The 12,198-nt window shown below is 38.4% G+C and overlaps 1 protein-coding gene across 1 annotated transcript in view; it reads right to left on the reverse strand.

Moving 5' to 3' along the window:
* ADAMTSL3 (ADAMTS like 3) overlaps nt 1-12,198 on the reverse strand; it is a 187,909-nt gene that overhangs the window by 12,859 nt on the left and 162,852 nt on the right. The window contains exon 23 of the mRNA XM_075159955.1: nt 918-1,100. Within this exon, the coding sequence (XP_075016056.1) occupies nt 918-1,100 (183 nt within the window). The remainder of the gene's footprint in view (nt 1-917; nt 1,101-12,198) is intronic.

Here is a 12,198-nt window from a genome sequence, read left to right on the forward strand (position 1 = left end):
GACTTTTGTGAGCAATCTTCCCAGTCATGTCATTATAATAATATTCCTCTCTCAAACATCTGAAGTTTTGATGTAGTCCAAGAAAACTGAAACCAAGAAGGGAGCTTCAGTCTACACTCATCCTCACACAGAGACTCCTGTTATGTCTTTGGTACGTCTTCCTTGGCAAACAGATCCAAACATCTATAACCTGTGCCACACGTGTGCCTAAGAAAGAAAGCTTTGTAGCAGGATTGGCCATGTATGATTGTGTTGTACTTCATACAGCAAAATGGTGAGAAAGTTAATCTCTAGAGCTGAATGATCCATTTACTGGAGCTATTTGCAAGGCATGATTGTATTATACAGTATTACATTGTTAATCTGCTTACAGTAGTCATTTAAATGGAGTTTTTCTTTACATTTTCTATTCTGAGAGTTAAGAGTTCATCTTCAGAATTTTTTGTTTTCCATGTCCCTACATTTTATTGGCTTCTATAATTAAAAACAAAACAAAACAAAACAAAACCAAAAAAATAACCACCCCCAAAACCAGCCTTTGCTTTCATTTCACTGCATTTCCCTGCAGATTTTCTGAATAATTCAAGCCTGCCCTGTTTCCCTAGATAAAAGCACTGGGAACAATGTAATATGACGGTGGATTTAGTTTTCTAACGTGTCTGCTCATTTAAGGGCTGATAATTGTTGCCTGGAAGTGAGAAGGTGGAACAACTTTTGAAGACGTCAAACCATCTATACCTAGATCCACTATTACAGGAAACACAAAATAGAGAACAGATTCCAGGGAGTCAGATGCAGTCAAAAATTCCAAGTTCATAATAAAGTGTTAAATATCCCCCCAACTATTTTATTGGTCAAACTTCATAATCAAAGTGGCTCACTGCTGTTATCACTAAGGAATTCTATTTAGCACTTACCAGTTAAGTGGAGAACAGATGCAGCTTCAGCTTTTCCGAGAGCATTAGTTGCTCTGCAAGTGTATGTTCCTGCATCTTCATGGGAAACATTCCTCAGAAATAGAGAGTCATTCAAAACCAAGAAAGAATTGATTTGTAGAATGTCTTTCTTCTTAAACCATGTTACATTTGGTTGGGGAATGCCTTTAAAATACAAATAATTAAAACATTTATTGAGAGAGATAAACCATAAGTTTTATATTGCTAGCTGCTACCATAACATTCAAGAATCGTTAAGTTCCTTTGTCATTTCATAGATAGTGTAAACCGAAGTAACAACATTGCAGCAAAACAAGTACTTTTTCCACTCACAACAAAACTTCTCAATTGTGAGCCCTATTAATAATTCAGCATCCCACTGAGATTAAAGGTTAAGCACTGTAAGGCAAGCTCATGGAACAGCTTTAAAAACTGCTACCAGTCCTACAAAAGCAATGTGCTCCTGTGTCTCGCTACTGAAAGGTGTGAGACCATTAACCCCAATCATGACCAATTAACATAAAAATCTGCACAGTATCTTTTCTTTCAACCTGCACCCCAGAATAGATGAAGGAAGGAATGAATATGCAACTTCTAATTAAAAATAAAGAAAAAAAAAGAAATGGAGGCAAAATATTTCTCCTGAAGAAAAAAAAAGGATGTATTTATCAATTAGATTAGAAAACATATGTGGCCAATTTCTGCCAAAAAAGCTCCTGAAAATTTCTCCAAGCAGCAGATATCATATATACAACTTGTAACAATGTAGTGTGAAAGAAAAGGAACAGAAAGAGCTATTAAGAACTAAACGAGGGGCTCAGTTGTTAAGCAAGCTCATTTACCATGTTATAGAAAGCCAAAGGTCTATCATCATTCCTATTGTAACACTTGAAGTCTGAGAAACTCAGCATTTGCAGATAACTTGTCATGCTAAATTTTAATCAATGAATGACTTCACACATTTATTTTTAATTAGATTATTTTTTCCACTGGCACAGTACTACCTCTGTGGGAGGACTTCTACTGTCTTCTTTTCCTCAAACATTTGCCTTTAAAAAGATATTCTGCAAACTGGCAAATCAGACACTTCATCTCTTGTGCTCTGGCTGAGCTGCCGCAGCAGAAGCGCTCTTTCAAAGCTCCAAAATCCCAGAGAAATCACTAGGTAAGTCTGACACACGTGGCACAGTGACTTGCTGCAGAAGTGCACAAAGGTGCAGGGCACAAGACAAGTCAGAGCAGTTAAACTGTCTTTCACCTGAACTCTGTTTTCTCTAAATCTATTGATCAGCGCTCACTGAAGACTACCAAAACAGGTTCTGCTATAGAAGCTGACCCGAATGTGGGACATTTGGAAGTTTCAGCCATATTGAATGCTAATTCAGACTCCTCTCTTCACAGATCATTGTGCAGTATTACTTTACAGATGATGTCTTCATGATGTGGAATAGCCTTTAGGAACAACTTTAACATTTCAATCACTGGCTTAGCACTTCCAATGCACACCTCAAGTTTTCCCTTTACTGTAATAGGAACCAGACATATTTTTTGGAACCTGCTATTTCACTGAAGGAAAAAGCTCCCCCCACCATTTTGTCTAGAAAGACAGCAGAGAAAAACACTCTTCTGCATAATCACAGATTTTATTCTAGACAGTTTAGCAACTTTTCAGTGCTTTTAAACTCTGAGATTGTGTTTTACTGAATAAAACTGCATAAAACAAAGTACAGATCTGCAGAGTGCACAAGGGTCCAAAAAACCAGGCTGTTTTTCAAGTTTCCAGAAGAAGTTTTATGCCACCTTGAAAAATCCTTTTGGAATTAGGATGAGGTCTTGTCTTGAGGGTCTTTTTTCCATTTTACCCCAGTTTTCTGGCTAAAGTGTATCATTCTCAGACATACTTTTCCTTTACAGTGTACTTTCCATGGTCATTCAGGCATATACACTTACTATACAGATGGGCTGAGGAGGTGTTGTGAGGATGCTGAGCTGTTTTAATCTAAGGCCTAGAAGTTTGCAGCCAGACTACCCTCACTGGCACCAAAATTCTGCAGACCAATCAGAGCCAAAAATAAGCCAGAAGCAGCACGGTTGAGATGGGACTGAAGTCAAAAGACTTAAAGTCAAATTCCACAAAACACAAAAATGTTTGGAAAGGTTCAAATTTAAGCTTTTAACCTGAGCCTCTATCAAACTTCAGCCCAATATCTCCCCATGATACAGTCCTCCCTCTGCTCTCACCACAACATTCAGAAATGTACCTCATTCCTGGGATTTAACTTAAGTAAAATATTTCTTTCTTCCAAACTTGGTTTGTATCCTAGAGTTTATCCCGGAAAAATTGCCATGTCTCTACTCTGCCACCCGTGTCTCATTCAGAGACATATAGAACCTTTTAAAACCTGGACTGGAGTTCAACTTGCAGAAGAAATCTGTAGAATAGCTTTGCCTCTCATTTTAAGTTCAAAATTGGGTGTCTGTCACACACCTTAATTTAAGTTACAGCAAATGATTCCTCTTTCTTTCTCCAAAGAGCTATATACATTTCTCTTTAGGGGAAACAAGCAAGTAATACCACACACACACAAGTAAATCGGACCATTTCTCAAGTGAATAATGTGAATACACAAACATAAATTCTAGGTCTAAGGAGCAGAAGTGCGGACAGAGCCCTGCATGGCAGCCCAGCAACTAGTCCAACTGAAATGCACAATGAATCCAAGCAATCTTAGGGTGCTGTCACTTACAGATAAAGTGGGGGTGGTGGGAAATCCATGAAAAACAACCAGTTAAATACATAATAGAAAACCCAACACTATTATGCATTATACATGGTTATCACACATTGTCATTTTAAAACAGAGTTAATGTTATCTAGATACGTTCAGGGTGCATCCATAGACATGAGCTGTTTGAGCTGAAAATAGCAGTACGGATAATCACAACACTCCTCCATTGTATTTTACCTAAAACTACTGAGAAGTAAGATTTTTGTCTGAGAGTTAATAATTTTTATGTGAGCTGTATGCTGAGTCCCTCTGAGCTAGCCTCTTCATTTTGAGGACCCTTCAAGTTTTTGCATTTCATGGTTCCTTTTCTTTCCCCAACCTTTTTGTATTATGCGGAAACAAATTCACTGTCTGAGAGTGTGCCTGGGAGATACTGGACCACCTGCTTAAGAACAACTGGTATTTGCAATCAAGCTCCTTCTGTGTCCTTTTTCATGGGCTTTTGGTTAGGTTGCCATTAAGAGTATTAAGGCAAATCCTCAGTTTGAGCCCTGAGCTAAGGAAAAAAGGAAAGACACCTTTCAGAGAAGAGTTCAGGGACCTATTACAGGCTGGAGTATAGCATGAAGGGAGGAGAGGAGGCAGGAGAGGAGAGGGGGCAGGACTGCACACTCTGCAGTCAGGACATAGCCGTATGCTAGAAATCAGGGGTCTCTAACCCTGCCTTTCAGGGGAACCCAAAACTGGCGAGCACAAATGTGATATAATGCTTTCGGAGTTGTGCATCCAGAGAGATGCAGTAGAGAATCTGGCCACGAAAAAGTTCTATTGTGTGGTGCTATCCCATCTGCTGATAGACACCCTATAAATGGATTAAAGAAATAAAGCAGGAGAGGAAGACATCCCTTATAGTCCAGCTGCTTTGCATTCTTCAGCAAAGCAGTGTGTACATTTCAATCTCGTCTGGACAGCTTAGTTTATCTGTATGTTCATATTGCCAGTGAAAAATCCTTTTCTGCCATAACTCTCATGAGAGACACTGAGTTCTTGTGCATACTGTCATTTCTGGAATTCCTATCAGGAGAAACTCTTACTGTTGGAGGATATTAAAAAAAAACTAGTTCTAGATGTGCATTTACCTTTTTAATAGTCTCTGTGCTTAACAGTGCTTTGCATAAAACTCCTTCTCATAACACAGCACATAGCACAACCCCAGCATGCAGTCACTACTTATACATTTCAGGTGAAAAAGCTTCCATCATGCAGATTTTCGATGCTTTTCCTTTAGAAATTTCCTTTACTATTTATTCCTTTAGTATTTACTACTCCTGAGATAAGATTTTTCTTCCCTTCTCACTGCATGCTGAGTTACATCTCATTTATCAGCTCTTGTGAGAAAGCAAAGTGTACAATTCCCACATTCCTCATGACAAGACTCTTACAGTAGCACTGTGAAAAGCACTGATTTTCCTACACAGAAACTGCAGGACAGAGTTCAAGCATACCATCAAAATGCAAGAAAAGCTCCTTTTTTCCTAGGCAAATAAGTAAGTCCTAAAAGCTCTGCTTTATCCTTTAGTATTCATGTAAATAAAACTTTAAGTACTGTTTTCTTATCCAAGGAGAAACTAACTAAGTAAAAATAAGCCAAACCACCAGGTATTGGTGGTTTTTTTCTCTTTTTTTTTCTTAAAGGTGACAAACTGAACAGAGCTGAAATTATACTTAAACTTTGGGATGTATTTGTAGGACTTCATGGAGGAGTTCGTCCTGTGTACAAGATGCAATTTTACTGCAGATGCTTGACTCTTCTTTACATAAAGGTTGATTTACATAGGGACCTTCAATGGACAAAAATAACATTCACACTGTCTTCAAGAGCCTTTTCCATTACTGAATTGTAGCGAGAAGACTATTAACAGAGATATTTAAAAGTTAATTACATTGAATTTTAAAAATATTTCCTCCTCACTGCTGTAATTTTCTGCCCTCTTCTGACTCAAAGAAGTTTCTACTGTTGTCATTTGTCCTTCCCTGGACAGTTTTAAAATGTTTCTTTCCTTTCACCTTACTGTCCAAACTTAACACATCTACATAAGCCTCTTCTACAGAATGGCTGCCTTTCTGTATCCATCAGAAGACACCAAATCATTCTGGGAATCATTTTCTAGACCTTCTCTTCAGGAAAAAAGTAAATCTTCCAGTCTGTAATCCTGGAAGGAAGTCATTCCCTGTCTACATTCAAGAAAATATGAATTTCAAGCTGAAGAATTCCTGGTTTGATCCCCAGCCAGTACAAAAAAGGGAAGAGGTAAGAGATGGCCTGTAGCCGCCTTTGTTTCCTTCATACCTCACCTCCACGCAGATGCAGCTGAGGATGAGCCCAAAGGTATCGACTCACCCGAACTGCCAAAGGTTCAGAATCCCTGCGTGCAATTTAGATCCCAGTGATTCAAATGGGACATCCATCACTGACATCAGCTAGTAGCAGAATCAAACAATCATATCCTATGGCTCCAAATCAGGAAAGCACTTAAGCATAGGACTAAATCCATTCCTATTAGGGAACGCAATTAAACACATGCTTAAAATTAGAATGGCTGTAATTGTCCTTCATGAACAAAGACACATTCCTGAATTTGGGCCTTCTTAGTCTTAGAAAAATCTTAAAAATTAGAATCTTACTCTTGCAATGGATTTAAATCCTCTGATGTTAAAAATTTCTACTATAGACCTAAGCGGCTATAAAACTTTTAAATTAGTTTAATCTATTTTTCTGACCTCAACACAGGTTATTTTCCACTAAAATACTCAACGTTCCATGAAAAAAGTCATTTTCCAGTGTGAGTGGCCTTGGGACAGCAAATGTTATGGAAAAAAAACTCCAGCTCCGGATGGGACTGTGAAACATGTGTTTAAAAAAAGAAAAAAAAAAAAAAGAATCCACACTATAGGGTGCCCTTAAAATATTCAGTGTTCAAAAACAAATTTCCTCCAACCTTGAAAGCCCTATGAAATATTACACACCATAAAAAACTTGGCCTACTAACTAGTTGCTCTAAAACATTGGATATGTCTTCAGAAATTTTTCCCCCAGCTATGTAGAATCTCATAAAGTATTCTGTATTTCCCATTCAACAGCAAGGCAGGACTGTGCTGGCACAAATCACATTTTGCTGCACTTCGCTAAAAGTTTACCTAACTTTAGAGGCTAAATTCGCGTGTCATCTTTCAGAGGAAACGATTCTGGGTCGGTAATATACACAATGAATGTCATCTGATTATTATTTATTCTACACTTACTAACACCTACAGTGGATTTAGCATAACTTACAATGCAATTTCTTTGATTGATACATCTTCATATTTTCTCCAGAGGAAGTCACAAACTGCCTTTCTATTCATCTGAATTATGCTTGAGCAATCAACTTACAGCGAACCCTAAAAAGCCTAAACCATGCTGCTACTGAAATTACCTGCATGAATCTTGCCAACTTCACCGAGAATAACAGACAGAGAGCCAGTGTGAGATATTTTGGCACTTGGTATGATCCTCCAACCTGCCCTCTGACACTGCCCCTTTCTCTCACAAGCTTTCAAAGCTATGACCTCTGCTTCTTCCTACCAGCCATGCAACAGCCACTCTTCCTAGGTGGTAGCAACATTTGGCAGGATTTAGATATACTTACTGACATCTGGTGACCTCCTTAGAGGGGTTCCTGAAGCAAGACCCCTTCCCACCCCACCCTTGCTACAGTCCTGTCAGGTCCTGTTTAGTTCTCTGGCTGTCAGCTCAAAGACAACTCGATCTTTTTTCCAGCTGCAGAAGTTTAAGGCTAATCTTTTTCAAAATCAGGCATTTAAAATAAGGCAACTATATTTAGGCAACTAAAGAAGAGGATCTGAGTTAAGTATGAACTCAGAAATGACTGCTAGACTGAATTCTGTAGTCAATCTCCAACAAAGACTTGGTGTGTGTTAGGGCAATTCTACAATTCAGCACCATTATCAGAGACTGTTTTGCCCAACTGGTTAGTAATTGTACTTTCACTTTACTGAATAGCCATGCTATATCACCAAGGACCCAGACATTTATGGTCATAAAGTAGATACCTATTCAGGGACTTGGAAAATACAACTTTATCAGAAATTAAAGAACCCCACAGGAATTGCCATTCTTAGCCAGACCTGAAGTCCACTTAACTCAGCACTTTGTGTCAGTGATGGGCACCTGGGGATGTGTAGGCAAAGAGTACTAAAATCATGGCATTTATTGAATGACCCTTCCTTGGTATATCTTCCTAGCTTCCAGAACCAGAGATAGCACTTAGACCATCATGCTTGTTTCCTCTAATATTGCTCTTCTCTCTACCTTTTCCAGTACTACTACATCCCTTTCAAGATGAGATTAGCAAGCTGCAGACAGGATTCATAGAATCATAGAATCATACAGGTTGGAAAAGACCTCTAAGATCATCGTGTCCAACCGTCAACCCAACACACCATGTCCACTAAACCATGTCCCTAAGCGCCTCATCTACACGTCTTTTAAATACTTCCAGGGATGGTGACTCAACCACGTCCCTGGGCAGCCTGTTCCAAGGCCTGACCACTCTTTCAGTAAAGAAATTTCTCCTAATGTCCAATCTAAACCTCCCTTGGCGCAACTTGAGGCCATTTCCTCTTGTCCTGTCGCTAGTTACTTGGGAGAAGAGACCAAACCCCACCTCACTACAACCTCCTTTCAGGTAGTTGTAGAGCGCGATGAGGTCTCCCCTCAGCCTCCTCTTCTCCAGACTAAACAACCCCAGTTCCCTCAGCCGCTCCTCATAAGACTTGTGCTCCAGGCCCTTCACCAGCTTCGTTGCCCTCCTCTGGACGCGCTCCAGCACCTCCATGTCCTTCTTGTAGTGAGGGGCCCAAAACTGAACACAGGATTCCAGGTGCGGCCTCACCAGTGCCGAGTACAGGGGCACGATCACCTCCCTGCTCCTGCTGGCCACACTATTCCTAATACAGGCCAGGATTCACCACAGCTTTAAGCAATGGCTAATTTATATTTTCTATTCTTTTGTCCATTCCTCTGCCATTAGTTTTGATTTGCCTTTAAGGACACCACCCAGGGAGCGTGCTGGTGTTCCCACAGAACTAACCAGCATGACTCCACAAATCTTTTTCTTATTTGTGGCAGTCATTCAGGTACAGCCATGTGCACATGCCTATATTTAAGGTTATTTGTTCTATACGTACATTAATTCTGCAAATATCAATTCTGAACATCCTTTAGCTTCATTTAGCTATTAAACATTATTTGTGTGATGCTGCTGCAACTCTTTGCAGAGAGTTTTAGATCTGATTAGCCTCTATAAATCTTGATCCTTCACAGCTTTAGTCAACTAACTGTTCACATTCTTTTTCAGAACTTTTATAAAAATGTTGACCATCACAAATCCCAGAACAGAATATTGGGGCACCCTACTGGTAATCTCTCCCCACTGTAAAATTTGGCCACTTGTTCCTTCCGATCATTTAATTGGGTACTAACCAACGAGCTAACCTCTTCTTTGACACTATAAGAATTTGTTAAACTCTGCCTAGGGAACTTCTTGACAGCATTTTACAAATTGAAGTAGGAAGTATCAAGGGAATACCCACATGCTTGCTGAGCATTCCAAGAACTCTAATAGATTTTTGAAATTTTACCTTCCTCTAACACAATCCATCTTAAACCTTCCTGAATTAGGAATCTGAAGGAAACCCCTGCCCAAATAAGGGAAGCTTAAGAAAGGGAGAAGCACACTCTAAAAAAAACAATGCTGTAAAACATTCCAATTAATGTTTTTTTCCCCCCACGAACTCTATAGGCTATATCTACATTAGCAAGTAGTGGAGGGCATCACGAATGTGCTTGTAAAAAGACATAGTTGGTGCTGAGGTCCCAAAACGCACCTGATGTGCGTTTGGATGAGGGTTGCTTTGGACTGCTCGGGAATCTTGCCTGGACCCTTGGACTTACCGCCCATTAGTATTTGGAAAGTAATAGGTATAGTCCCCAGACACAGCTTTCAGTTTAGTTATATCCAAAGGGATTCAGTTTTCAGGTTCCCAGACCGTTGCAAGACACAAAGCAAAGCACAATTAAGATTTTTAAGTAAGTCCTTCAGTCCTTCCCACTTATGCCTGATCCAAACAAAAACTCTAATGTAGCATTTATAGTAAAAAGAAGCATAAGATCAAAAGATTTTCCTTTTATTATACTAATTATAAACACTGTCATTCCTTCATCATAAAATAAATCTGTACTTACCCCTTTAAACCTTTGAAATCCATTACTGAAATCTTAGTAATAGTAAAAAAAAAAACTATAAGAAAAAAAACTAAAAGAAATGAAGAGCCAGAATCCTATGTATTAAATTGCTATTTTTCTTCACTGAGATATCTTCTGGGGGGTTAAGCATAGAAGACAAAGAACAGCATCAAAGTTACATTTGGAATAGCGTGGGTAAATGAAGGAACAGATGGAAAATCAAATTCTTGATTTATCTGGACCTGTTTCAAATTCCAATACTGACAGCAAGTAGCTGGTCCACCTTTGTAAAACGTACGTGCAGAAAGATGACCCTGATTCAACAGGTTTTGTGTATTTCTCACAATTTTTTTATCAATATGTTATTCTTAGAGAGCCAAAAAATATTCATAGGAATGCAGAATTTGGATGAAGATGGAGTTTCTACTTTTAAAAGCCTCTGTGCCAAGATATTTCAGAGATGCAATATGATGTACATAGTATAAACAACCTCAACTCAGTATGTTTCCCTTCCACACTCTCACCAGCAGGTGGCAGACAATGCACATTTTAGACATAGTTTTACTTTTTTCCCCCTATTTTACTTCAACTGAGAACTTTCAAGGTTTCACATTAAATGGAGTCTGACAGTTTTAGTTTATTTTAGTAATAATCACAAGACGATCTTTTCTGCAAATACAATAAATGTTATCCAAGAGTAATTTGGAGCAATCAGTATTGATATTTATACCATGTGTGTTGATTGAAAAGCTCTTGGCTGTAAGAATGGAATATGAATCTGTCCAGAACGTTATGAATATCTTTTAGCATATGCTCGTGTGGGAGCTATAAAAGTGAGTTTATTATAATTAGTGGAAAAATAGTTTTGTTATAAATTAAAAAGAGAAAAGAAATCAATACTATTAGCTTCAGCAGTTTAGCTAGCTTTTCTTAATCTATTCCTTGATGTTCTTCTATTTATTAGGATACACTTGAGGATTTCAAAGTTTTCTTTAATCTGAATGTGATTTTTGGAGTGTGCAAGAAAGACTTTCAAAGGACAAAAAGAACCAAAACCGTAACAATGAAAAAAGAAAAAACTGTAGTCAGCTGGCTAACACGGTATGTAATATTAAACTTCACATCCTTTCCATTAAAACCATCAAACAAGAGCTGTCCTGTGTAACATGGCCTAATGAACCCAGAGCCCCTTAAGTGGAATATACTTGGTTCTCTTCAGGCCTTGAATAATTAAAGGCTGTATTGTACAGCCATTAGCCAGCCAGCAGAGGAAGTTGGGAAGTGTAACTTTCCTTACAGCGTCACCTCCTCTCTACTTTTCACAACTGTCTTTGTCAGATTGTTGGGTAGGCTGCTCCTACTTCCAGCTGAAGTTCTGCTTTCTGGCATGATATTCTCTCCTAAACGAGCCATTAATTTACCATTTTGCATATGTGCATAATTTTTATATGTGTTTCAGAAAGAAAATTCCTGAATAGACCTTACACTGGTAGACACAAAATGTAGAACTCAATATGCAGACCTACTCACAGAGAAAACTATGGTTTGAACAACTATAAAAAAGTATAGGTTATCCAGCCTACAGAAAAAAAAAGCTCAGAAATCATTGCAGCCAAGAAATTTAAAAGTAATTTAAGAATTCTGCTAGTGGCATGGCACTAATATTCTTCACACACACAGACACCTTATTCATTAGATGGTTCTTATGGAGAACTATTTTGTGGGCTAGCTAGAGTCCAATCGGTCAGATGTATCTGCTTGACATGTCTGATGATGAGAAAAGGACTCTTGCAGACTCACATTGACTGTAGGCACAGAACTTTTAGAGTGCATAGAAATGTTAGTATTTTTTCTGATTCAAACTGTTGCTTGTCTGATAATTCACATAAGGTTTTATCAGCATTCACAACAAAGTTCTCATCCTACTACACTGCAAATGGACATATTTTTGGGTCCCACCTATTAGACAAACATATTAACATAAAGTGCTATTAAGTTCAGTCTTCTACAGTCAGTGGTTTATTACTTTGCCTTAAGGAAAGGAGATCAGAAAAACTCTGCTTACATCATTTCATAAGTTTTTCTGCTTCTAGGCTTAGTGACATTTTAAGACATGCAAGCTCTATTTTATTCACAAACAGTAATACTTACTTCCTTGGCAATGACAGGAAATAAAGCAATTAGATAAATCATTTTTTAAGTCAACACTGGTGTCTTAGCATAACTA

This window comes from Calonectris borealis, chromosome 11, assembly GCF_964195595.1.
Source record: "Calonectris borealis chromosome 11, bCalBor7.hap1.2, whole genome shotgun sequence".
NCBI lineage: Eukaryota > Metazoa > Chordata > Aves > Procellariiformes > Procellariidae > Calonectris > Calonectris borealis.